This window comes from Desmodus rotundus, chromosome 5, assembly GCF_022682495.2.
Source record: "Desmodus rotundus isolate HL8 chromosome 5, HLdesRot8A.1, whole genome shotgun sequence".
NCBI classification, from domain to species: domain Eukaryota; kingdom Metazoa; phylum Chordata; class Mammalia; order Chiroptera; family Phyllostomidae; genus Desmodus; species Desmodus rotundus.
This window is the reverse complement of record NC_071391.1, coordinates 107,411,231-107,439,084: the sequence shown is the minus strand read 5'-3', so window position 1 is coordinate 107,439,084 and position 27,854 is coordinate 107,411,231. Positions and strand designations below refer to the sequence as shown.

The window sequence follows — 27,854 nt, the reverse complement described above, 5'->3', positions numbered from 1 at the left end:
TTCATTTGGGTAATATTTCTTTTGTTGTTTCAGCAGGCCTGTAACATTGTAAGGGGCAGAACCCTAGATGTTCACCAGGTTAGGGTAACCCACTTCCCTGTGTTGTGGCGTTGTATGTGGGGGAGGGGTCTGAGAGGGAACAATCTTCTTTCATTTTTGCCATTTTAATTATGATGTGTCTTGTTGTGGGCCTCTTTGGATTCATTTTGTTTTGAACTCTATGCACTTCCTGGACTTGTGTGTATTTTTCCTTTACCAGGTTAGAGAAGTTTTGGTCATTATTTATTTAAATAGTTTCTTGATCCCTTGCTCTTTATTTTTCTGGTACCCCTATGATGCAGATGTTCTACACTTCAAGTTATCTGATGGTTCCTTAAACTGTCCTCATTTTTCTTTCATTATTTTTTTTCTTTTTCTGCTCTGATTGGGTGGTTTATTCTACCTTGTCTTCCAAATCACTGATTCGATCCTCTGCTTCATCCAACCTATTGCTTATTCCTTCCAGTCTATTCTTCCTTTCAGATTTTGTACTTGTCATTTCTGACTGGTCCTTTTTTATGGTTTCTCTATCCTTTTTCATGCTGTTGAGCATTCTTAAAACCATTGTTTTGAACTCTATATCTGATAAATTGCTTGACTCCATTTTATTTAGCTCTCTTTCTGGAGATTTCTGTTGTTCTTTTATTTGGAGTGTGTTTCTTTGTCTCCCCATTTTGGCTGCCTCTTTGTGTTTGTTTCTCTATATTAGATAGATCTGCTATGGCTCCCAATCTTAGTGGGGTGACCTTACATAATAGTTTCCTGTGGGGTCCAGTGGGGCAGTCTTCTTGATCACCTGAGCTGGGTACTACAAGAATGCCCCCTTGTGTGAGTTATGTCAACCCATGTGTTATAATTGAGTCTTGATTGCTACTGGCCCATTAGTATGTGCCAGCTGGCTGACTATGAGGCTCAAGCTTGACCACCATGTGAGAGCTGCTCTGCAGGTGCTGATCACACAAAGCAGAATTCGCCTCAGCAGGGTCTAGTGCCTGTTGAGATCTCCCTTTGCATGAGTAAAGCTTATTGGATCCTGCTCTGATGTTGTCTGATGCTGGCAACTCAGTGTGAGGTGTGGGCCTCTTGGAAGGGACTCTGGTTCAGGCCAATGTCAGATGCTGCTTGGGACTGGCTCTGGGCAATGCCTTTGGAGCTACATGCAATCCATGGTGTATGGCTGCTTCTGCTGGGCCTGGGTGTGGGCAGGAAGGACCAAGCTGTGCACCAAGGTCGGCTTTTACCAGCCCCAGGCCTGGGGGCAGGTCTGCAAAAGTCCCAAGGCATCCTGAAATCCGCCTGCATCTGCCTTTGCCTGCTGGCTACCTGGTAGGCTCAGTCAGTGAAAGAGCCTCTGGCTGTACTTGAGTTGCATGAGGTAGGTTATCAATGAGTCACCAGGTAGGGACGAGTGGTGTTCACCAGATTGATACAGGTTTAAACTTGGTAGCAGCACTGGGTCTGAGGCCACTCATCAAATGTCATCAGGTATACCAAGTCTAGTTGCCACCAGCTGGGTGCTCACACACTTTTGGGTTGGGGCTGGATCTCAAGGAGTTTGTCAGGATGAGGCCAGCAAGAGTTTATCAGGCCCAAACAAACCAAGATTTGGCTGTGTATGTTGATTGCTGGGGGGAGGGGAATATAAGGGGATAAATGGTCATGGAAAGAAATAATAAAGATTAAATTAAAAAAATAAAAGGATTTGGCTGTGTAAATGGAGTGTTCTGTTCCAGTCAGGAGTATGAGGGGAAAATGACCCCTGTCCTAGAGCCACACACCTCCATCTGTCCCAGATTCTGCCTGGAGGAGATGAAGCTCAGCTGGGTGTGGCTGCCAGGAAACAGGAGGATGGGGTTAGTGTATCTCCCAGGAAGGTGAAGTGCTGGTTAGGCTTTGGGGAAGGTGGAGGGTGTGGGCCCCACCCCAGAGCCACACAACTCATTCTGTCCCAGATTTTGCCCTGACCTCAGCAGGATGGAGGTACTAGGAGTCAGGTGGTACAGCTGCTGGAACCCTGAGGGTGGGGGCTAGTTGATTTCCTGTGAGGGGGAAGTGCCAGTCAGGTTCACAAGAAAGTGGGGAGGATGGTCTATACCCTGGAGCCACACAACTCAGTCATGGACACCCTCTGAGTCTGCCCAGACCTCTACACCCTGGCCAAGGTGGCTTACTCCTCAGCAGGGCAAAAGCTCCACGAGGTGGGGCAAGAGGAAGTCCAGAGGGTGGGGCTAATGCCTTACAAAGGGGAGTGCTCCACCCAAAAAAGGTGACATCAGCTGTATGAGAGAATGACTCAGCACCAAGATCCTGGTAGCTCATCCTTCAGCTCACTCCCCCCAGCCACAAACCCGACTCTCCTCACAAGATTCTAGTCCACTCTGTCTTCCCTCTGCCAAAGCCCAGGGTGAGAGGCTGCAAACCAGATTTTGTGCAATGGCCCTTTAAGAGGGCGCCTGTTGATCATCAATAAATCAATAAGCAAACAAGTATTTGTGAGTATGTAGAGAAAAGGGAACTCTTTTGCACTGTTGGTGGGAATGCAGGTTGGTGCAGCCACTTTGGAAAGCAGTATGGAGGTACCTCAAAAAGTTAAAAATAGAACTGACTTGTGACCCAGTGATTCTACCTCTGGGAATATATCCAAAGAAACCCAAAACACCCATTCAAAAGAATATATGCACGCCTGTGTTCATCAGAGTTACTTACAATAGCCAAGATTTGGAGGCAGCCTAAGTGGCCATCAGTAAATGAGTGGATAAAAAAGCTGTGGTACATTGGCACAATGGAATACTAGTCAGCCATAAAGAAAGAAGGAGCTCCTACCCTTTGCAACAGCATGGATGGATCTGGAGAGCATTGTGCTAAGTAAAATAAGCCAGTCAGAGAAAGACAAGTATCATATGATTTCACTCATATGTGGAATCTAATTAACAAAATAAACTAATAAACAAAATAGAAACCAACTCATTCATAGAGAACATACTGACAGTGGTCAGAGGGGAGGGGGGTTGCCAGGCTGGGTGGAAAAGGTAAAGGGATTAAGCAAAAAGAACTCTGCCAAACTCACAGACACAGACAACAGTGTGGTGATTACCAGAGGGATAGAGGGCTGGGGGGAGTAGCAGAGGGCATAGAGGGGATAAATGGTGATGGAAGGAGACTTGACGTGGGGGGGGGTGAACACGCAATACCATGTACGGATACTGTATCATAGAACCGTACACCTGAAACCTATATAATTTTATTAACCAATATCACCCCAATAAATTCAATAAAAATATAAATATTTTTCAAAAGAAAATCCACTGTGAAGTTGAATTTTGCACATTTTGAATATAATTCCTTTTTATTTTTTAATGGTGTAGATCATTGCTATCTAAAGAACACGTGTTATGTGAACATTTGATAAAACACAATTAGTAATTATGCTCAAGAGAAAGTAAAATAATTTGTGGAATACATTTCTAACAATTTATGAATCAGGTGTGCCTTTATTTTATTGTTCTTTCCACGTTCCCAGCCCATGAATAGAACACCTAAACCTGCATAATACTTACCAAATTCAGTCATCTGTGATATTTTGCCCCTTTTCACTCACACAAAAACCATCCCTTCTCACATTTTTAAAATGTGTCATGAGCCCTGGCTGGTGTGGCTCAGTGGACTGAGTGCCGGCCTGCAAACCAAAAGCTCACTAATTCCAGTCCCGGTCAGGGCACATCCCCGGGTTGCAGGCCAGGTCCCCAGTTGGGGCTGTGCGAGAGGCAACCAAATGACATCTCCCCCACCGACACATCTCTTCCTCTCTTTCTCCCTCCCTTCCCCTCTAACTAAAAATAAATAAATACAGTCTTTAAATCTTTAAAAATACATTTTTAAAATGTGTCATGAAATTGTATCCGTCGTGCAGAAGAATATAGAATATATTTTATTTAACAGTGTGCTAGCTGGCTTTATGATATTTAGACATGTGATATGTGAGCCTCCATTTGTACTCTTGTCCTGGGCTCTGCAAACATTGGGAGGAGTAGTTAGTAGCAGCAAACTGCTGAAAACAATATAAATGTAGATCAATATGGCATTGATTAAATAACATATGATACATCTGTATAACAGAATCATATGTTACCTTTAATATCAAAAGAAAAAATAGTGGACTTGGAGCCAAAAGGCTACGTTGCAAACCCTGTCTCTTCTGCTCACTAGACGTGTGACCTTAAGTTATTTAACCCCTGTGTGCCTCAGTATCTTCATCTATAAATAGGGAAGTCCTAGTACTCTGCTCACAGGACTGTCGTGACATTAGAGAGTCAGTGTGTGTAAAGGGCTTGGACAGTGGTGGACACGTAATTGTATATAATAATCAGCATTATCCTGTTCATTGTTTGCACTGATGTGATATAATTCTCAAGACAGAGTAAGAAAAAAGTACAGTGAAGAGGGTGTAATAATACACTATCATTTGTAAAAATACATTGTAAAATATGTGTACATACATATATGCTTCTACATCATATATGCTTTCGGGTACATAGGCTTGAAAGAGTGTACAAGAAATGGGCAACAGTGACTGCTTCCCTGGAGGGGAGTGGGAGATCTGGGACCTGAAGAGAGAGATATCTCAGTGTATGTCCCAGTTACTCTGCTTTAAAAAGTACCCCCAGGAATGTAGTGGCTAAAAACAGCCAGCATGGCTAAGACTGGCAGTTTCTGCAGGCTAGGAATCCAACAGGGCCCAAGATACACAGCTCCTCCCTCTCCAGACTCTGTAGTCTTCACTCTCTCATTGCTCTCATTTCAGCCACTATTTTAGGTTGATTTTCCAGGTCTGTGTCCCCCACTAGGCTGTACGATCCTTTAGAACATAAAGAGACAGGGTTTGCAACGTAGCCTTTTGGCTCCAAGTCCACTATTTTTTCTTTTGATATTAAAGGTAACATATGATTCTGTTATACAGATGTATCATATGTTATTTAATCAATGCCATATTGATCTACATTTATATTGTTTTCAGCAGTTTCCTGCTACTAACTACTCCTCCCAATGTTTGCAGAGCCCAGGACAAGGGTACAAATGGAGGCTCACATATCACATGTCTAAATATCATAAAGCCAGCTAGCACACTGTTAAATAAAATATATTCTATATTCTTCTGCACGACGGATACAATTTCATGACACATTTTAAAAATGTATTTTTAAAGATTTAAAGACTGTATTTATTTATTTTTAGTTAGAGGGGAAGGGAGGGAGAAAGAGAGGAAGAGATGTGTCGGTGGGGGAGATGTCATTTGGTTGCCTCTCGCACAGCCCCAACTGGGGACCTGGCCTGCAACCCGGGGATGTGCCCTGACCGGGACTGGAATTAGTGAGCTTTTGGTTTGCAGGCCGGCACTCAGTCCACTGAGCCACACCAGCCAGGGCTCATGACACATTTTAAAAATGTGAGAAGGGATGGTTTTTGTGTGAGTGAAAAGGGGCAAAATATCGTAGCCACAACTTATTCATTCCCAAACCCCTAACAGGGCACAGCACAGGCACTCAGAAACACCGTGGTGGAGGGAGGAAGCTGGAAGGATACATGTTCTCATTTGCTCTGAAGTCCTTTCGTTCTTCATTTCCTAATCCCAGGTATGCCCCCCACCTCTTCATCGGCTAAGAGCATGCCACAGAGATTAAAACTGCAAAACCCTAGAAACAGAGCCTTATTTGGTTTTCGGTAGACATGTCTTGTATCGGAGTGACTTCAAGAATTTCATCAGCTTAGAGCACTGGTGCTACAGACTGAATGTTTGTTTCCCCCAATTTCATGGGTTGGAATCCTGCCCCTGAAGGTGCTGGTATTAGGAGGTGGGGCCTCTGGGAAGTGATTAGGTCAAAAGGATGGAGCCCTCATGAATGGGATTAGTGCCCATACAAAGAGACCCCAGAGGGCTCCCTAGCCCCTCCACCGTGTGAGCACACAATGAGAAGGAGGCCGTCTATGAACCAGGAAGCAGGTCCTGGCCAGACAGCTTATCGTGGACTTCCCAGTCCCTGGAACCATAAGAGCTAAAATTCTGTTTATAAGCTGCTTTTGTCTATAGCATTTTGATAAAGCAGCCCGAACAGACTAAGACAACTAGGGGAGAACACAGAGGACTGGAGAACACCGTCAAGCATGGTGCAGAGAGCAGGCTTCACATACAGATTAGGGGCAGGCGAAATCCAAGACCTTTTTGTGGAGGTATGTACAGGGAGGAGGGAATAACATTCATTTGAAAAAAATACTTCTCTAACATTTAAGTGAAAGAAACACACAGAAGACAGACTATCCGCCAAAAGACACAAGGAATAGTATCTTACCAACTAACACCAAAACTCCACCAAGGAAGAGAACTACCTTTGGGAAAACAGCTCCTCAGCTTATAGTGGAAAGGGGTCCTGAAAACTTGCTTTCAGCAGGAACCAGGGTAGCAAAAGAAACAAGGACGTTGCTCTACTGGAGAGAAAACGGGGAGTTAGTCATTCCAAAAGGGAAGAATGAAGAGGGGAAGAAGGGGATCAGAAAAGGAAGCAAGGAGATAGTGAGGCAGTGTGAGTTTGGGGTTACCTGGGAGAAGCACAGAGAGGAGATCACCCAAAGCACTAAAAGCATTTTTAGGATCTAGGATGTGTCATTAAAAATGTGGGGTTTTTGCTGGCTGGTGTAGCTCAGTGGATTGAGCGCAGGCTGTGAACCAAAGGGTCACCAGTTCGATTCCCAGTCAGGGAACATGACTGGATTGTGGGCCAGGTTCCCAGTGGGGGCCAAGTGAGAGGCAACCACACATTGATGTTCCTCTCCCTCTCTTTCTCCCTCCCTTCCCCTCTCTCTAAAAATAAATAAATGAAATCTTTAAAAAAAAATGTAGGGTTTTGCCCTGGCTGGGGCGGCTCAGTTGGTTGGATTGTCATCCGTGTACAGCAGGGTCACGGGTTCAATTCCTGGTCAGGCACATGCCTGGGTTGCGGGTTCCATCCCCAGTCGAGGGCACATGCAAGAGGCAACTGATCAATGTTTCTCTCTCACATCAATGTTTCTCTCTCTCTCTCTCCCTCCTTTCCCCTCTCTCTAAAAGCAATGTGCATGTCCTCAAGTGAGGATTAAAAAAATGTAGGTTTTTCCCTCCTTAACCCACAACCCTTTGGTAGAAGTCGTGCTGGACACACCAGCTTTATGTCTATAGTTGCTGTGAAGAAGAAAGGCAAGACTAAGGGCTATCCGTGTTTGGCTCTGCATCAATATGGAGACACGGAAGTGCAGAGAAACCACAAGTAACCACAGGAACAGAATATTCCTGAAAAGTCAGAGAAACCATGGGAATGCATCAAACTGTAATCGTTCAAAGTGTAATTGTAAGTGTTGTAATCATTTGTATCTAGGTCTTTGTCAGACCCCAGAGGACATCTGGGTCACACACAAAATTTCTGAAACAGCTGTCTTGTGGAAGTGAAAGCAGCACCTAGAAGTTAAAGGGATGGCTTCTGGATAACGGACGCTAAGCCACTGTGGCAGTGTTTGAACTGTTGGTCACAACCCACCAGTGGTTTATAAAAGCAAATGGGTAGGTAACAGTGTTTTTAATGAAATAATAAAGTGGAAAAGAATACTTTGACACCACTAGCCATTAGGAAAATGAAATTAAAACCTGGTGAGATATAACTCCACGTCTATTATAAGAGCTAAAATAAAAAATAGTGCCCCGACCAGGGAGGCTCCTTTGGTTGGGCATCATCCCACACAGTGAAAGGTTGCCCGCTGGTTTGATTCCCGGTCAGGGGACATGCCCAGGTTGCAGGTCTGGTCTCAGGTTGGGGTGCACGTGAGAGGCAACTGATCAATATATTTCTCCCTCTCTTTCTCCCTCCCTTCCCCTTTCTCTGAAAATAAATAAATAAAATAGTGACAATACCAAATATTGGTATGCTCTGAGTATGCTAAGAAACTAGATCTCTTATACATTGCTGGTGGGAAAGTAAAATGATACAGCCTCTCTGAAAAACTGTTTGACAGTTACTTATAAAACAAACGCTCTCTCACCGTATGACCCAGCAATCACTCCCTGGACACTTAGCTCAGAGAAATAAAAACTTATGTCCTCACACACCCCCAAAAATGTACACAAATGTTCACAGCAGCATTATTAACAGATAAAAACCACAAACAGTCGGAGTGACCTTTAGTAGGTGGTACTCAGAAATAAAAATGAATGAACTATTGACACACTCAACGACTTGAATGGATCTCGAGGACATTATGCTGAGTGGGGAAAGCCAACTTTAGACAAAATTTTGGAGATGGAGACCAGAATGGTGGCTGCAGGGGTTATGGGTGGGGGTGAGGTGGCAGGAGGCGAGACTCTGAAGGGGGAGAGTGAGGAGTTCCCTTCATGGGGATGGGATAGGTCTGTATCCCGATTGTGGTGATTGCACAACTTTGTACACGTGAAAAAACTGCACAGAACCCCACACGCGTGCGCACACGTGCACATAATAATTGGTAAAGTCTGGAAATGGTTTGTTGACTGCACCACTCCCCGTTTCCTGGTTTAGATACTGCTTTATAGTTAGGCACATGTCACCACTGAGTACACAGGGGACCTGAGTGTACTTTCTTTGCAAATTCTTGTGAGTCTAGAATTATTTCAAAATAAAAAGGGTTTTAAAATGAAAGGAGCAGAATAGAAAGAAGGTTAGAGTGCATCCCTCAGAGTAAGAGTGTACTGTCCCGGCGAAACTTCTTTCGTTTGTATATGCTCCTATAAGCCCTGGGTCGCAATGCGAAATGTATTTCACGTACTTCTTCAGGGGAAGGGGTGGTTGTCAAGGTCAAAAACAGTTTGCAAACCACTGCTTTACGGCAAGCTTGGAAAACTCAAAGCCCCGGGAGGGCCAGGTAGCCGATGTGAAGAAGTACAGTAGGCCTGGCTCATGAACTGACATCTCCTGTCTTTCCCACATAGCAGCACAGGGCTGGATGGCAGGTTTCATAACGATGGAAGTATTCTTTACTTCCACAAATGAATATGCTCGTTCTTAAGTTTTCTGGAATCACACAGCACTCCTGATCTATTCATTTCCTCAATTTTGATAGGGAATTAGTTCATTGCTGAGTAACAAATTACACCAAATCTTAACAACATAAAACAAGAAATATTTATTATCTCTCAGTTTCTGGGGATGGCTTCACTGGGCAGTTCTGGCTCGGTGTCACTCAGGACATCGCAGTGGAATGGTCAGCCAGGGTTGCAGCCATCGGAAGACTCATGGGGGCTGCGGGACCCACTGCCGAGCTCACCAGCTGACAAGCCTCCGCTCCTCGGTGGCTGTGGGCCAGAGAACTGAGCTCCTCATCACATGGTCCTCTGCAGAGGGCTTCCCCCAGAACAAAAAATACAAGAGGAAGAGATAAAGGCAGGCATCAAAATGGAAATTACAGTTTTTTATAACAATCTCAGAAATGACGTTCTATTTCCTCTGCCATGTGCCACTGGTCACAAAGATCAACCCTGGTACAGCAGAGGAGGTGAATGAGGACACAGGGGTGGGAACAGGAGGCAGGGATCATTGGGAGCTATCTTGAAGGCTGACCTCCACAGATGGAGACCTGGGGATAAGAAATACTTCTCTAGTACAAGGAAGTCACCAGAATATTTATGATAAATGGCAACTGACACTGGTCTCCATGTTGGGAACACAGTAGGAAGCGGTGAAGAATCCCATCACATGAAGAGGACATATCCCGTTTCAACTGGGCCATTGCTAATCATGCTGCTGCCTGAGAAAATAGAGACCCACTGTTGCCAGATCTTCAATTTGGAAATCTCCTGATGTCAGCATTTTAGCTGAAGTTTTCTGTTGAATTTAATGTGGCCAAACAAAACACCTATGCCAGCCGATTCCAGGCTGCCGGTTCTCAAACCCTCCCTGACGCAGGGTCTAGGCAAGAGTGGTGCAGTGGTCATGAGTTCAAGGTTTAGAATCAGCCAGACCTGGATTCAAGTTCCAGCAATGCCAATTACCAGCTGTGTGACCTTGAACAAGCCTCAGATCCTATGTTATAAGGCATAAATGACTTTTTAAAAAGCAGGGTTTTTCACATGATTTTGATGACAATTAACTGAGATAATTAACTGAGCATAGTCCTTAGCACAGGGCCTGGAACACAGCAACTGCTTAGTAACACACGTTGCCGTCATTTTCACCGTTCCAGCACCAGAGACAAAAACTCAAACAACAATATTCTCACTTACACTGTGGCTGTCAGCTACTCGGGCCACCCAAGCAACTGCCAAGGTTTATTTAGAGGTTCATCCACACATCTGCAGAGCTGAGCAATCATGACCAAGGCTAAACCTCAAAGGCCTGCTTTACGTTCTTCACAACTTTATCTTGGACGAGTCTTTAAACTCCACGACCTACAAAGAGAGAGAGCATTTTGACGGCATAGAAAATGCAGAGGTCATACCCTTATTTCTTTGCTTCCTGAACCTCCTTTGTGTGAGAGTCACACAGCTATTTTCAGGCTGGCAAAACTGGCACACAAAAGGAAGCTGAAATGACAGCAAAAGCAGGACCAGAGGGGTACCTAAGGAGAAGCCCAAGGCCTGAACCATCTCTGCAATAGTCCACATACTTGGCTATCCACTTCTCAGTGAATGCCTCCAATGACAGGGAACTCACCACCTCCCCCAAAGTAGCTCATTTCATTTTGATTAGGAATTTTATTCATTTGTTCAAAGTATATTGATTGCACGCTTACTGCTCTGTATCAGGCATTGCTGGGAATGCAACGGTAAATGAAACAAATGGATTCTCCCATTTTCTTAGTGTGAGAGATAGACAAAGAAATAAACAAAGAAATAAATATATAACATGTTGGTGGAGGTGGATTCTATGGAGAAAAATGAAACAAGGTTTTCAGGGATGTCCAATTTGCGCCTCGCAGGCCACATGTGGCCCAGGATGGCTGTGAATGTGGCCCAACACAAAATCAAAATTTACTTAAAACATTGAGATTTTTTGTGTGTGTGACTACATATCACAATGCATTTAATGTGTGGCCCAAGACAACTCCTCTTCTTCCAGCGCGGCCCAGAGACACCAAAAGGTTGGACACTGCTGGTTTAGAGAATGACAGGGCTGCTGCTCTCTATCAGGTGACTGAGGAGGGTCTCTGAGGAGAGGACACTTAGGCAGCTTTCTAAGTGAAATAAGATGCCCAGTGTGAGTATCTAGACTGAGCAGGGCATGTCGTGTGCGCATCTCAGCAAGGGCAATGGCCCTGAAGCAGGAGGTGATGACTTCCTTTTTTCAAATGAAACCTGGACAGAATCCTTTCTAATCATACAGCCGCAAATCTCACTGCCATTTGAGAGTTAAGCATGGTAAGCATGTCTCCCTGTCCTGTCTCCCTGTCTTTGTAGAGTTTATAGTCAAGCCACCTCATTATATTTTGTCCATTTCTCCACTGGCTCCAGCTTACTTCGGCATTTACAGAGTTAGGCATCCTTCCTAATATTGTAAGCATTCTACTTACATCCATTCAAATCCCTGGGCGGGTGTCAAATTAAACTGGTTGGAAGGTTGGAGTCCCATGGCAAATCTCCAAAGGTCCCCCCCAACCCCCAGGTTGACAATGAAAAATCCCTTGGGTCCCTCTTATTAGCTCTACATTTTTCGGAGCATCCTTCTCAACAAAGAAGATGGAAATGTTAATGGAGTTGAGTGGTTCAGCTTTCTCTATACCTTCTGTGACCAGTATAGAGTCTGTTCTAAGTGGCAGGCTGAGACGTTCTCAGACATAAATCACGCCAAGTCGTAAGTGAATACAAGGCATGAGCATGTGCTTGTTGATGGACTTACAGTCATTCATTTACTATACCACACTTGTAACCTCCGATTCTCATCATCTGTCCATCTTCCATATTCAGAACCCTGCCAGACACTTTGTGGGCATTCGATAAACGTTTACTGAATACGTATATGTGTATTATGGGAGACATTTAGGAAAAAATCCAAAGTGGGACCTGAGACCCTGGCAGCACTAAGTTATGATTTTCCATCTCATGGTGTTCCAGTTATGTGTTGCTACATTTCAAAACATCCCAAAGCTTAGTGACTTAAAACAACTACAACATTTATTTTGCTCAAGAATCTGCAATTTGGCCAGGGACAGCTTGTGTCTGCTCCACTCAGCATAAGCTGGGGCAGTTTGAAGCTCCCAAGGCCCACCTGCTTGCATGTTTAGCGGTTGATGCTGGCTGTAGGCTCAGACCTCAGTTGAGCCTGCAGCTGGAATGGCTACAAGTGGCCTCTCCTTGTAGGTGCTTGGTTTCCACAGACCGTGGAGGCGTCAGAGAGAGTTAGGTCCACCTAACTTATGGACCTACCTTCATACATCAAAACACATAACTTCCGTCACATTTTATTCACTAGAAGAAAGTCTGTACTCAAGAGATGGTAGGAGAAGTGTCCAAGAACATTTTAAAACCACTACCCATGGGACTGGATGAGATGAATAATTTGATCATTTATTATTATTATTATTATTGAGCTATAACTGACATATAGCATCACGTTAGTTTCAGGTGCACAGCATAATGATCCAGTGTTTGTATATACTGAGCAACGGTCACCACAATAAGCCTAGGGGACATGCATCACCACACAGTTACAAAATTGCTTTTTTCGGTGGCCATGGTTCTTGAACAACAAATGCTAAAGAGGCCACCTGCTTTCTTAGAGATGGGCCACAGAGCTGCACTAAGCGAGGGACAAAAACGTCTGCAAATCTACTTAAAGCTCCTTTGGGAATCCTGCATGCTCGATATGTATGAAATGTGTGCCTCCATAGCTATATCTAAAAGAAGTAGATTCCTTTGTTTCCCAATAAAAGGAAGGTGGAATTGGAGTTCACCATGGGTCCAAATTAGAACAACTGAATATTTCCACACTCAGGCAAAAAGTGGCGCCTGGGAAGGTAACACCTAAATAATGTCGGGCATGGCATAGAGTCAGTGTCTCTGGATGTCTGGGTAGTTTCCTGCTCAAGTTTGGCAGATCCTTCAATAGTGTTTGACAGAAAGTGCTCCAAGTCCATCCGCCGGGCTGTTTTTACTCCTGGATGCACAGCTTGACTATATTTCCCAGCATCTCTGGCAATTAGGTGAGACCATGTGACTGAGTCCTGGCCTAAGAAATGAGGGCAGAAATAATGGAGACTACTTGCAAGCCTGGAGCATGGAAACTAGTGCAGCCCTCTATCTTGTCCTCTTTTCCCATCCACAGGAGGGCGGAAATAATTTCTAGGACCTAGAGGAGGGCGGAGTGACAAGAGAGAAAGGGCCTGGATGCCCGAGTCATGACATGGAGGAGACCTGCATGACCAGAAATATCAATGTATAACGTTGCTGGATGAATAGGAAATACTCTTTTATTGAATTAAGCCACTTTGGGGACTGTTTGTTACAACAGTTTGCCTACCCTGACTGTGAAGTTGGATTATTTGTCAGGGAATATTCATTCCCTTCCCTCTCCCACCATGGGTGGAATATCCTTCCCTACTCCATTAATGATGAGTTTGGCCAATGGGATGTTAACAGACACGCAATGACATGACATGCTTTTATACCCGCTTCAAAACTTCCACACTCTTTTGTGCTACAGCTTTCTTGCTGTTTTGCCATCCCCTGAGAAGAACAAGCTCCAGCTAGATCCTGGTCCAGAAGATGAGATGCCTGAGGAGCAGACATGGCTCCAACCAGCAGCTGGCAGCCACGCCCAGCCTACCCCAACCCAGGAGCAGATGAATGAGCAAGAGTAAATGATTATTGTTTTAAGCCGAGTTTTGCAGTAGTTTGTTACACGGCATGACATGGCAATAGTTGACTGATACACTAATAAGGTGTGAGTGTGGCTTTCTAACAGGGCTGCCATGGAGCTCCCACTTATGCCTGTTCTTTATCTTATTTAAGCTTTATTTTACAGAGGAAGAAACTGAGGTGCAGAAAAGCCCTTGCCCGAGGTCACACAAGGAGTTTGGCATATCAAACATATATGCCTAAATTTATTTCCTTCTCCAAAAACACTGAGGGAATGTGAGAAAGCAGAAAAATTAGGAAGGTATCAGACTAAATTCTGATACCTTCCATTTGCCATTTTAAAAGAGCTTGGCAATTCTCTTCGACACTTGAATAAAGAAAAGTTCAGAACAAATAAAACAATAACTAGCTTCATCTCTTGGTTGTTAATTTATTGACCTTAGTATCTAAAGATGTTCCACAGGCTGAAAATACAACTTTTCTAAGAAAGATTTGAATAATTACATGTGTGGTAACTCAGGACATGGCTTCTCCACGACCCCAAAGAACAGATAGCTGACTGGCCAGCAGCCGTAAGGAACCAGGACAACCGTCTCTATCTGGATGTCCCAGCCCCCTCAAGGCCCCTGTGTCTCAAGGTTCCTGTGTTCATCACACCAGTGTAGAATTTTCACACGCTACTCCCTCCCTAACCCTGTAAGTAACACCAAGGCTGGAGGCAGGAGGCAGTTTTGCTGGCACCTATCTATGCCATCAGTGAGTAACAAAGGTCACGTCCACATCTGCTGGTCCTCCCAGTGTTTTTTTCCAAATATCACGAGTCCGAGTGCAGCTCCCCCATTTGGCGTTTCTACGTTACATTACATTTTACCGGTCCTATAATGGGTTAATAAGAAAAATAAGAACATTTGTAGGGTTATCTTCAAGATTAACTTCAAGAAGGAAAACAGCACCCTCAGATATTGTGTTCCTAGGAGCCCTGAGAAGCAACACCAGGAGCGAGCGCTCTCGGACAACCAGCTCCCCTGACTGCCCACAGTGTTTGCAACAAGCATTTACGGAGCCTCCGCCCAGACCCCTGCAGGAACTGCCCGGCTCGGGGATGGAAGACGGTAAGAAGACAACCGGCCTCCAATCTGAGCAAAGAGCAGTGCAACGTTATGCGTGTCTCTGTCGCCTCCCTCCACTCCCCCTTCCCAAGTCTCTTCATCTCTAGGACCCACTGCTCGAATTCTTCGTGCCAGACCATGCAAGGGCTCAGTCACCCGGAAGACAGAAAAGGGCAGCGGGGACTTGTGGTGGGGCAAAGGCAAGAGACATGGGACTGCACAAGGGTAGGGTGGGTGTCTCCTGCGAGCAGGAACTGCAGCAGAGCACTTGTGCACACCCACCCACCCACAACTACACACACACACACACACACACACACTCTCTCTCTCTCTCTCTCTCTCTCTCTCTGCCCCGCAGGCCCCGCACGCTCTTTCAGCGGGTGATTCCCGGAGAGGGCAGTGCAGCCCCAGAAGAAAACCGAGGGCCCAGCCACCACTCTGGCGGTGCCTGCGGCCTCAAAAACAGCTGCACGGGGCCCTGGTGGGGGTACTGGGCGAGAGGCTCGGGAGCCAGCGCTGGGGGCCCCGGAAGAGCCGCGCCCAGCCCAGCAGGCAGCCCGCGGAGGGCGCGGCGGGAAGCGAGCGGCCCACGCAGCGCCCGCCCCTGAGTGCGGGCACCGCCCCTGCTGCGGCGAACGAGGGGCGGGGCGGGGCGCGGCGTATAAAAGGCGAGGGCTCGGAGCCGCTCTTTTGTCTCTTGCTGCAGCGACGCGACTGGGACCCGGGACCTCGATTTGGCAGCTAAGGCCAAGGTGAGCGCTGCGCGGGGCGGGGGACCCCTCTGGGTGGGGCCGGAGCCGGGTCCCGGGCCCGTCCGCCCCGCCGCCCAGGCGCGCGTCCCCGACGAGACTCCCGACCCGCTGACCACGCCCTGAGGCTGCGGTGAGGGTGCGGGCGCGCCCGGGTCCTTGGCCTCTGGGCTCCCGGGAGCGCTCGGCGGAGTCGCTCCGTGGGGAAGCGGGAGCGGGAAGCGCGGAGGGGGACGCTGGCCACCAGCTCCCGGCCAACCTCCTCGCATTACCCACTAGGATTGTTTTAAGAAAATGGCAGACAAACCGGACATGGGGGAAATCGCCAGCTTCGATAAGGCCAAGCTGAAGAAGACGGAGACGCAGGAGAAGAACACCCTGCCGACCAAAGAGAGTAAGTGATCCCCCTCCCCCGGGTCCGCGGGCCCAGCCCCCGCCCCGTGGATGCCTTGGGCGGCCCCGGGTCTCCTTTCTGTTACACAAAGCGCCTGTCTCCCCAGCTCCAAGCCTCTTTCCTCATCCCCAGACATCGTGGGTCCTCGCCCACCCCAGATTTGGAAGGCCCTCGGTTTGCGGGGGAGGCGTTTTGCAAGGTATCCTCAGCCCTCAGTGCCCACTCTCCGCTTTCCACAGCCATTGAGCAGGAGAAGCGGAGTGAGATTTCTTAAGAACCTGAAGGATTCCCCACCCCCGGCATCTTTGGGACCCCAGTCGTGATGTGGAGAAGAAGCTACCTGCAAAATGGACACGAGCGACAAACTGCACTGTGAACCCAGACATTCCGCGCCCACGCCATCGGCCGTGGGTCTCTGAGGGGACCCCTCCCCATTCGAACTGCCAAATTTTCCGGTTTGCCCTGGGATATTGTAAAAAATTATTTGTATGGTTAATAAAAATAAAACGCCTCGTGGCACGGCTGGTGTGGTCTGAGTCTCGGTTGGGGGTGCGTGGGCAGTGCCACTGCAGCAAAGCCCCGGGGGCGGAAGTTCCTGCTGCGGGGGAGGGGATCGCAGACGGACTGATTTGGCGGGACCATTTTTAGTTTGGCTTCACCTGCGTGGCTTTCGCTCCTAATGCAATCCGTGTGAAATTTAACTCCACTTTACCACTCGTAGGAGCTGTTTGGGACCTGCCTTTCAGAAGGGCAGTGTTTTGTTTTAGACAGGCTTTTACAGCCCCACAGTCCCCCCCCCACACCTCCTCAAAGCTGACTCGCACTAGAGAGAACAGTAGTTCAGTAGTCTGAGGAGAGTGGGAAAAGACTGAATCTGGAATGGGAGGTCACAACGTCTGCAAGAGGCTTTCTATGGGAACTTAAAAGAGGATGCATTAGAACAAAAAGGCGGGATCCAGGGGAACAAGAGCAGACGCATCAGCACTAGAGTAACCAATATCAGAGGAGCTGTCATGGGGGGCCTAGCTTTTCAGCTTAGCTGGGAGCCTTCCGCAAAAGGGCTTGCCATTGCAGGAAGTGCAGGCTGGGCCGCGTCCTGTGCTGTGGTCTGCAGGAAGGATGGAAATGAGGGAGGGTCCGCGAAGCAGCACAGCCCCGCACGGTCACACCCTCTGGAACGGGGGGAAGAGGGGCGGCCAGCCCGAAGGCGCCTTGCTGAGGGGCGGGGTCGTGCCTGGGGCTGCAGAGCAGAGTGGAACAGAACAATCAGGCTTCTGATTCCGGGGGTGGACTTTTTTTTTTTAAGGAGGGAGGAGCGTTACTTAGTGATTTGTCACACATTTTTGTCTGACCGTGCGAGGCTGGACACTGGGTGAAGGTAATTCAAAGGAGGTGCAATCTAAAATCAGTGGTGAGACAGGCAGCCACTGCAGACCAGAGTCTGGGGACGCCTAGGCTGCAGGAGCCACCACCTGTTTTGCATATAAAGAGGTAACGGCAGACACCTGCGTGCTTTGGAGGGTGAGTGATGGGACTGGGGAGGAGAAATGAGGAAGGGAAACACATTAGGGTCTCATAGGGGGAGGGACACTTAACCTTTCCCAAGTGTCTGCTATTGGCCAGGCACTGTGCTAAGAGCTTTAATTCTCAGAAACTATTAAGGCAGTATGGATATTATCCCATTTTATAGATGGGGAAACAGGTTCAAAGAGACAGGATTTGCTAGTCACACAGCTAGCAAGTAGTGAAGCCAGAATTTGGGGCCGAGGGTGTGCTTTGGGGGATCATATAGTCCAATGTTTGGGACATCTGTTGTGTCAAATATTTTATGAAGATTCACTACTTAGGCATATGTGTAATTGACCTTGTTGGGGGTCTATTGTTGGGAAGGTAAGGAAATGGAAACAAGAAATCACTACTGCCTTCGAGCAGCTGGTGAGAAGAGCTTTGAAGGAAGATAAAGCTGTAGGGGGCTTGTAATACGATAGAAAAATCAGTCTTTCTGACTCCACCTTGCTCAAGCCTGCCCAGTTTCCGTAAGAGTTGGTTAGCAGCTTCTGCTTAGTCCAGCACATAGATAGTCTAATCATTAAAGGAATCTAACCTGTAGCCTAGGAATTACTGAAACAACCTCCTGGCTCAAAACTACTTCCCCCAGCAGATAAGAAAGGTATGTACAAAAATCGTGACTGTTTATCAAAAGGTTTACAGGAGCCTAGCGACAGGGACCATGACAACCATGGTGTGTTGACCAAAAGCAAAGAAATTTAACCATTTTCCCTCAGATCCTCGCTGGTGTCCAGACGTCTTCAGTCACCCATCACCTCCTGATCTCAAACCCCTCGTTTCCCCTGCCTCCGACATAAAAGAAGCCTGAATTCCGTACTTTCTCGCAATGGGTCTTCAGGACTCTAGCCTGTCTACCACCTTCTTGGCTTGCTGGCTTTCCAAACAAAGTCACTGCCCTTGCCCCAATTCCTGTCACTGGACCTAGTGGCTGTCGTGCAGCAAGCAGTTGGAGCTTTCACTGATTACAGGCTAAGCGCGCTGGAGTCAGGGAGGGATTGGGAAGCCACTGAAATTTTCCATGGGATGGTTTTGAAGGATTGGGGGGTGGGGGCAGTGCTTGGAACAAAATCCTAAGGAATGTGACAAGGCTTTGACAAGGTAAGAATGTGCTGAAGTCCTCTCAGGAAGAACAAAAAGCTGGAGTGGAGTTAGCAAGAAGTAGGGAGATGAGGTGTGAGAGAGCAGAAGAGAGAAGGCAAATCTTGAAGTCCTTGACACCGTTCCAAGGTTGGCTGCTGAGGAGTCCTCCTTCCCCCTCCATTCCAAATCCCTCATGGTCCCCCAGTGTCCTCCCTGGGCACACTACACCCAAGGCCACTTCTGGACTCCACCTCCTCTCCAGGGCTCCATCTAGGATACACATTCCAGGCCCTCTTTCCTCAGATCCCAGACACCTCAACCCCGATGCGCTCACACCAGAGAGCAGCTGCAGAGCCCATCTCCTGGGACCCCCGTAACCTCAGAAGATTCCCGTGGCTTTCTCACCCCCTCCCCAGGAATTTCTCTCTATCCTGAGGTTGTGGGCGCTGAGGAGAGCCTTGCTCTTCCTCAGAATTTAAGAAGACAACTCAGGAGGAGACTTAAGGGCACGTTCACTTTTATTTCTTTTATTGTATTTTATTGATTATGCTATTACAGTTCTGATTTTTGCCCCTTTGTCCTCCTCCACCCAGCACCCCCTACTCCCTCAGGCAGTCGTCACACCATTGTTCTTTTCTGTGGGTCAGGCGTATTAATTCTTTGGCTACTCCATTTCCTATAGTGTACTTTACATCTCCGTGGCTATTCTGTAACTACTTATTTGTACTTCTTAATCCCCTCACCTCTTCACTCCCCCACACCCTCCCTCCCATCTGACAACCATCAAAATGTGTTCTCTATAACCATTCCCTCTGTTCTTATTTGCTTGTTTTTTAGATTCATTTGTTGATAGATACATATATTTGCCATTTTAGTGTTCATAGTTTTGATCTTTTTCTTAAATACATCACTTTAACATTCTATATAATAATGGTTTGGTAATAATGAACTCCTTTAGTTTTTTCTTGTCTGGGAAGCTCTTTATCTGCCCTTCCGTTCTAAATGATAGCTTTGCTGGGCAGAACAATCTTGGCTATAGGTCCCTGCTTTCCATGACTTTGAATATTTCTTGCCAATCCCTTCCAGCCTGCAAAGTTTCTTTCACGAAAGCTGACAGTCTTATGGGAACTCCCCATAGGTAACTAACTTCTTTTCTCTTGCTGCTTTTAAGATTCTCTCTTTATCTTTAACCTTTGGCATTTTAATTATGATGTGTCTTGGAATGGGCCTCTTGGCATCCATATTGTTTGGGACTCTCTGTGCTTCCTGGACTTGCATGTCTATTTCCTTCACCAAATTAGGGAAGTTTTTCTTCATTATTTTTTCAAATAGATTTCCAATTCCTTGCCCTTTCTCTTCTTCTGGCACGCTTATGATAACAATGTTGGACTCTTGAAGTTGTCCCAGAGGCTGCTTACACTATCCTCATTTTTCTGGATTCCTTTTTCTTCTTGTTCTGTGTGGTTGTTATTTGCTTCCTTATGTTTCAAATCATTGATTTGATTCTCAGCTTCTGCCACTTTACTGTTGTTTTATTGTGATGTGGACTCTGGCCAGCAGTGCTCGCAGTGTTGTGGATGAGACGAATTCACACAGACTACCGAAGTCCTGTGGAGAAAAAGGGATGGCACAGCCACTCTCTCAAGGGGAGAGCACCTCAACCCTTGCCTGGACAGGCTTTTATTGGCTTTCTAATAGCATACATCAAAGAAGGTTTTCATTCATTATGCTCAAGTTTGCTTTCGGTAATCACTTTTTACAGATAGCAAAGGAAAGGATGTTACTGATTACTTCCTACAGATTAACAAGGAAAAAATGTTGCAAATGCAAGGGAACGATAACAGTAATCGATCTGGTTACACTTCAATCCTTGGGAGAATTAGCACAGACTTCAGGAAGTTACTTTAAAGATATGCAGTAAGTATTTGCAGCGTCAACTCAGTGTGAGGGAGTTTTAGCAAGAGCAAGTCTCAAAGCAGCCTAGGTGTAATGCAGGCCTGGTTTCCCACGGGAGAGCCGATCCGTGGGTTTGGCATCCTGTGTGCCACCACGCACCTATGGGCTTTCCAATAGGGCTGGGCTACATTTGCCATCCCACACAGATAGATTCCCTATATTACTATAAATTGTTCTTTACCTAAATTAGTGTATCCTTCGTCTCTGACTGGATCTTTTTTATGCTGTTGAGGTCCTCACTAAGTTCCTCGAGCATCTTTATAACCCATGTTTTGAACTCTGCATCTGACAGATTGCTTATCTCCATTTCGCTTAGCTCTTTTTCTGGAATTTTAATCTGTTCTTTCATCTGGGCTACGTTTCTTTGTCTCCTCATTTTGGCAGCCTCCCTGTGTTTATTGTGTGTATTAGAGCTGCTATGACTCCCTGTCTTGGTAGCATGGTCTAATGTAGTAGGTGTCCTATAGGGTCCAGTGGCACAACCTCCCCTATCACCCAAGCTGGGTACTCGAGGTACGCCCTTCATGTGGGCTGAGTTCTCCCTCCTCTTGTAGTTGAGCCTTGGTTGCTGTTGGCAAATCAATGGGAGGGATTTACCCAGGCCAGTCAGCTGCAAGAATTGGCTATGACCACTTACCATAAACCTCCACCCTCTGTGGAGGATCAGCTGTGCAGGGGCAGGGTGGTAGTGCTCCAATGTGGCCTATAGCTGTCTACTGGATGCACTGGCCCTGGAGTTTCCCTGAGTGGTGCAGGCCAAGGTCAGTTCCCACCTGTGTTTTCCCCAGGGCCACCCTGCCTGAGCTATAAAACAGTCTGAGATGGCCGCCATTTGTGTTGGATTGGAGATTCCCAGGTGAAGCCAAACTGTGAATCTAGGCTGGCTGCTGCTAGTGGCAGGCCTGGGGCTCACTGAGACCGGCTGTTGCTTGTTTGAGAGGATTTAGGAAGTTGTGAAGCATGAGCCATTCATATGGAAAACCGACCTGGGTGGGCCTGTAATTTGGGTGGGGCAGAGTCTCTGCAGATCTCCAAGGCTGGTCAAACCATGTTAGCCAGGTTGACGGAGTCTCAGGTATGGCATCAGCTTGCTGGCTCTGTGACCCTGTGGGAGGAGGGCCCAGAAAAGGGACAATGACCTCTGCTCACCTTGATGCCAGACCTCAGTCACCCCCATGTCACTGGTACTTTCCAAGCTGCCACCTGGCACCAGAGGCCAGAGGGAGCATGTCTGAGTAGGTGAGTCCATGTGTAGGTTCTTTAAGGGGAACTGCTTGGGGCTCCAGAAGTTTCTTCCACTAACTCAATTCCCACTCTTTTTTGTAGCCAGAAGTTGTGGAGACTTATCTTCCCGGCACTGGAACCCTGGGCTGGAGGGCCTGGTGTGGGCCTGACACTCATCATTCCCGAGCTATCCCTTCTGAATTTTTATCCACCACACGTGGATGTGGAACCTGCCCATTCCATGTCTGTGCCCTCCTACAAGTCTGGATGGATGGAGTTCTTCAATTGTGTAGTTGTCAGACTTCCACTCAACTGAATTTCCGACAGTTCCAAATGATAGTTGTTCTACATTTTAGTTGTAATTTTGATGTGGTTGAGCAAAGAGACAAGCCATGTCTGCTTATGCCGCCATCTCGACCAGAAATCTCACTTTCCACTTTTCTCACTTTTCCACTCTAGGACAATGAGCCAATCAGACGGGACCAGGAAAAAAGTGGAGAAAGGGGATACGGATAGGCAAAAGGGGTATGTTATCATTTCAGAAATCTTATCATGCCACATTGCTGTATAAGGTAAAGCTGGCCTCCCCCAGCCCATCCGAAATCCATAGCTATACGCAGGTGCCCACTTCTAGACATGATAAGCCAGGAGATAGGCCCAGAAAGCCAATCACTGGCCAAAAGCACCACCTTCCTAGGCCCCACCTGTGACTGACCCCAATGGATCACATGGGAATCACAGTGAAGACAGCACCAGAACCTGGAATTGGAGTGTCAGAGAGCACTGAAGTGCCCCAGGCCCAGTCTTTTCCTCCCTCCCCCCAAGTATGTACCACGTGCTGCTCAATGTGCTGGAAAAACAGAGGACAGCTCAGGGAGCAGCACGTGGTCTAGCATAGAAGGAGTACCCAACCTCTCTTCCCAACGCTTCCCGATTCCCCAGATCGCTCTCCCACCCTTCTCTCACCCTCAGGAAAACACCTCCTCTCCTTTGACAATCTCCTTTGGGCTTCAGTTCCCAGCCTTTCCCCACCTTCTCCTACCGATTCCCCTGAATAGGAACAGCACTCCTGTGTTTCTCCTCTCCACCCTTACCTCACTCCTTACACCACATGTGCAGGAAAAACTCCCCTGTTTCTCTTTTACAACACTCACAGAATACACCACTTCAGGTCACCGGGTGTGTGGGTTTTCCACACCAAGCAATTCTCTGATTCTCCAGACACCAGCTAAGCATCCCACAATTCAGTTCAGTTCTAACACTATCTCGAGTTAGCACCAGATCCCACAGGTTAAGGGCTCCATCCCACAAGATTGCCCCTTCCCCCGACTTCAGACACCAATCTCAAGTACAGCTCGACAGTGTGCATCGACTAAAGCTGAACATAAGCAGCCCCTGACCCAGCAACACCATGCCCAGTTATGTACCCCAGAGAAATAAGTAGAAGTGTCCACCAAAGGCCACGTTCAAGACCGTTCCAGGCAGTTTTATTCATATTAGCCAAAGAGAAAAACTCTGATTCCAAAGGGCATCGGAAATCCACAAAAGTTCTCTGGCCCTTTCCTTCCTTCTTCCCTGCCTTTGAATGTTTTCCCCACTTTGAGTGACCCTCCATGTCTTTTCTAACTAGTTAAATATTAGCCATCCTACACAGCCCTACCAATCACCATCTCCTTTGACTGGCCCTCCTGGATTTCCTGGCCAAAAACATTCTCTCTCCCCTCTCAGCCCCTATCTGCACCTCCCTGTGGTGCCTGGACACATACAGCACCTTCAAGGTTAGACTAAATGGGGAATCATATTAATTAATATTGGTGACTCCCATAGTAGCCAGCACATAATAGATACTCAATAAACACTGACTTGTAACTGAAGTAACACCTGGCCTCACCTGCTTCATCTTAGCTATGCCAAAGCCAAACTGCTAGCAGGCCCCCCACTGTCTAATGATTGGTCCCATTGTACATCAGCAGGGCCCCAGCATGATGGGCATATATGGGAGTTACCATGGTTCAAGGATGCCAGACATCTCCATTTCCTTCCCGGAGCCCAGGCCAGGATGCAACCCCATTACAATGAGGGGAAGTATGGTTAATTCACAATTGAGGCCATTGATGGAAAGCTGTATATCACCCAGAGGGTAACTGTGAGTTGCAATCACGTAAAAGATTTTAGATATTGGATTGCTGATTTCTGTGAAAGTCAGAGGTTGTATTCTTGTCCAGTTTCATTCGGCACGCACTGTTTGAGCACACGGTGAGTGCCTATCTCTGCACTAGGCCTGTGGAAGCTATAAAAGACATGAGCCAAAAGGCAGAACAAAGTAAATGCTAAAGACAGATATAAGCAAAGCGCCTTGGGAAGGTATATGAAAGAGTGGTTAACTCGACAGGAGGCTGCTTCATGGAAGAGGAGGCATTTGAATGACAGCCTAGAGGAGCGAGAGGACAGTGCGACTTTCTCAGCGGGAGGAGGAGCAATGCAGAACGATACCATAGCATGTTCAGTCAAGGGAAAAGACAATGGCTCAGTGAACACAGAAGACTCAAAATTAGCCTAGAAAGGTTAAGGTGAGTGTCTTACCCTGTGGACAGTTGAGAGCCACAGCAGATTTTAGAGGTTGGGGCAAAGCGATCTGAAATGTATTTGACAGCTTGTGGAGGACGTTGTAGCAGACATGATGGCCGTCTACTCAGCTACTGTCACCAACTACCTCCTCCCCCATCACTGCCGCTACCACCTCCACCGTTGCCATGACACACTCCTTGTCCTCTTTTATCCTCCCTTCTTCACGGCCAATGGAAGCCCAGTTTTATTCAGACATGAGGCAGTTGATGAGTTCCAGAGGCCCAGCCCCAGGAATAATACCTGATCGGTGTAAACCTAAGGCACCCAGGGGCTTGGCATTCTAGAAATTTGAGAGGGTGTTTTGTCTCAGTTTGTTTATCATAATGATTAGGGGACACTACCAACTTGTTCATGGACAGAGATCTGAATGCTCACCATCCTGGAATGCGCAGGAAAATCCCACAGGCATACAGAGACTGCTCACATCATGATGGTACAGCCTGATGAGTCTTCACAAACCGAGTACACCCAGTGCCCCCTTCCGGTCGTATACCGCGCCTAACTTCTAACAGCATGTATACATTTTGCCTGTTTTTAAACTTTATGTAATTGGACCTATGGCTTTGAGTGAACCACTAGACATCCATGTAGATAAAATATCTCTTTATAATCATGTGAATCTAGCAACAACTAATTTTGCCCGATTTTATCATACTTTGCAGTTTCCAGGAATACAACTACCATGTAAATTGAAGGATGCCTTTTTATTTAACTTAGCTTTACTAAGAGCCGAATGCTACCGCGGAAAATCATCGCACTGATAGCAACATCTCTCACGCTTTTTGAATTGTTGATACAGCACAGTTGTATCAGTGTTCATCTGTACCTGCTAGATTCAATGCTGTGTATAGCAGCAAACATACAAAAGGGAAGACTGCTTCTTTATGTGCAAAATGTTGTGCTATATTTTGTTACTTAGTTCTTGATAGGTTATGCTGCAGTAATAAAAAAAAAAATCTCCAAGCACTGGCTGGTGTGGCTCAGTGGATTGAGCACCAGCTTGCGAACCAAAGGGTTGCTGGTTCGATTCCCAGCCAGGGCACATGCCTGGGCTGTGGGCCAGATCTCCAGTAGGGGGCGCACGAGAGGCAACCACACACTAATGTTTCTCTCCCTCTCTTTCTTCCTCCCTCCCCTTCTATCCAAAAATAAATAAATAAAATCTTTTTTAAAAAATACTCCAGAATTTTCAATGGCTTACAACAACAAAATGTATATTTTTGTTTGTATTAGACATCGGTGGATGCTGTGCTTCTGTTCCACATGTCACTTCCATTCTGAGAGGCACGCTCAGAACAAAGAAGCGGCCTGTCTGGGACATGCTGTTGTGATGGCAGAAGGAAAGAGGAATGGCAGAGCCGTGCAGTGGTGTTCAGGCTCTCCTCAGAGGTGGCACTTCCATTCATGTCACGTTGGCCGGAGCAAACCGTAAAGCCAGCCTGAAGTAATCGGGTGAGGCGCTGCAAGTCCCGCGCCATCAGGCCAGATGTCTAATTCTGTTACAGGAAGGGCAGGAAATAATGGGGACTTTTAATACAGTTTGCCACATATGTTGAAATATATATACATATAATTTTTTGAAATTATCTGCATTTTTCCTTTTTACTCCAGCTAGGACTTATATTGATTTAAGTTTTTAAAGTATTGTGTGGGTAATTTACATTGTCTCTGATGGCCATTTCAGGAAATAAAGTTTTGCTACAAATGAAGATGTTGGTTTGGAAAGATTGGGAACCAGTGGTCTGATTCGGTCATGCTAATTCCATTACCCCTGCAGTGACTGATTTAAGAATAGGTGTGGGCTGCAATTCTTCCCAAGAGGAAGCCTGCTAGGCGATTTCTGGGAAGATTACATTCACTGTTTATGAAAGACATAAGGAAAAGGTACACATATCACTGTGATGATGTGATGCTTGAACCACAATAGTCATCTGGATGCCCTGAAGGGAAATGCCAACATGCTGAGATTGGTAACGCGGAAAAATGAAAAACATATAAGTACTTGAGCTCTGGAGCTGCTGCATTTTCCTGAAAGCACCTTATGTATGAACTTCTTGTTATGTGAAATAACACATTTTGGTTTTTTTAAAGATCTTATTTATTTATTTTTTTTAGAGAGAGAGAAAGGGAGGGAGAAAGAGAGGGAGGGAAACATCAGTGCATGGTTGCCTCTCATGCGCCCCCTACTGGGGACCTGGCCTGCAACCCAATCATGTGCCCTGACTGAGAATCAAACTGGTTACCACTTTGTTTCTCAGCCCAGTGCTCAATCCGCTGAGCTACACCAGCCAGGGCTACATTTTCTTATATTTAAGAAATTTGTAGTTGGGTTTTCTGTTACTTGAAATCAAAAGTGGTTCACAATGATCATCTGGAATCGGAAGAGTCTGCTTGGAGAGACACTGGCTAGTGGGATATTGTAATCACCCAGGCAGGAGGTAATGAGGACTGAAATCAGAGTACCCAAACTACTTCAGGTACATAGTGGTACGCTGGTAAATGTTTAGCAATCAGCTCTCAGTTCAGCGTAGAGGTGGATAGGAGTTGATTTGTAGCATTTGCCAATTTCTGTAGTGTAAATATTGCCAATTTCAAGCTGCAGAGTTAACAACCAGCTTGTCTGCTTTCTTAAAATTTAACAATTGGGTCTTCGCAAGCTGGTGCCAATTGGCTCTGACACACCACTGGGTGTGGGAGTAAGAAATCAGGGCTTAGAAACAAAAGATTTCACAGAGGGAGAATTAGAAAGAATTCAGCTTCCAGGGAGGAATGTTCAAGCTTAACGCAAAATCTGATGCAGATTCATTGCTCTATTCACTCAATCATTTTTGAATGCATTGGCCACACGGTACACATGCTCACTCAACTGCATCTACCACCCCTACTGACTAGTACAGTGAAGTCATCATTGTTCACACATGAGCATTCCAGTCCACTCTCCTTGGCTGCCAGGTTACACTGATGTCACACAAACCATTTTTGTTGTACTAACAATGGCTGGACTATTTCTGGACAGGCCTCATATTTCAGCATTGAAATACACAGGGAAAAGTAATCTACTTTACCAATATTGTTTTTTCACTTGATTTTTTTGCAATGCATTGACTTTTTTTAAAGTTCAAGCTCTATGTCTCTTGAAAGATGAAAAGTCTTTACAGTTTACTGTAGTGTTGCCTCACAGAATAAATGTCAAGTTTAACTTTGAAAAAAAATTATTTTAAATCTTAAAAAAAAAAAAGCGACTTCGGATTGTGAGAGCAATC

At 46.4% G+C, this 27,854-nt stretch overlaps 1 protein-coding gene and 1 long non-coding RNA gene across 3 annotated transcripts; both read left to right on the top strand.

Moving 5' to 3' along the window:
• Window positions 1–15,588: 15,588 nt before the first annotated feature.
• On the top strand, window positions 15,589–16,653 carry TMSB10 (thymosin beta 10). Its single transcript, XM_053924643.1, has 3 exons — window positions 15,589–15,743; window positions 16,020–16,134; window positions 16,374–16,653. Exons 2-3 carry the CDS (start codon window positions 16,035–16,037, stop codon window positions 16,406–16,408), a joined length of 135 nt encoding a protein of 44 aa, XP_053780618.1. The 5' UTR covers window positions 15,589–15,743; window positions 16,020–16,034; the 3' UTR covers window positions 16,409–16,653.
• Window positions 16,654–17,518: 865 nt separating this feature from the next.
• On the top strand, window positions 17,519–26,187 carry LOC123479548 (uncharacterized). 2 transcript variants are annotated; one of them, XR_008426972.1, is made up of 3 exons: window positions 17,519–17,655; window positions 22,423–22,488; window positions 25,825–26,187. It is a non-coding gene; the product is annotated as an uncharacterized lncRNA (long non-coding RNA). The 2 variants fall into 2 exon arrangements; XR_011651293.1 differs by lacking the exon at window positions 25,825–26,187 and adding an exon at window positions 24,356–24,581.
• The last annotated feature ends 1,667 nt before the right edge of the window (window positions 26,188–27,854 follow it).

Bases quoted from the DNA above. Each gene is read 5' to 3' on its own strand.
- TMSB10 (XM_053924643.1), top strand. From the start codon at position 16,035: ATGGCAGACAAACCGGACATGGGGGAAATCGCCAGCTTCGATAAGGCC. The intron at 16,135-16,373 runs GTAAGTGATCCC...CGCTTTCCACAG, and splicing joins CACCCTGCCGACCAAAGAGA to CCATTGAGCAGGAGAAGCGG.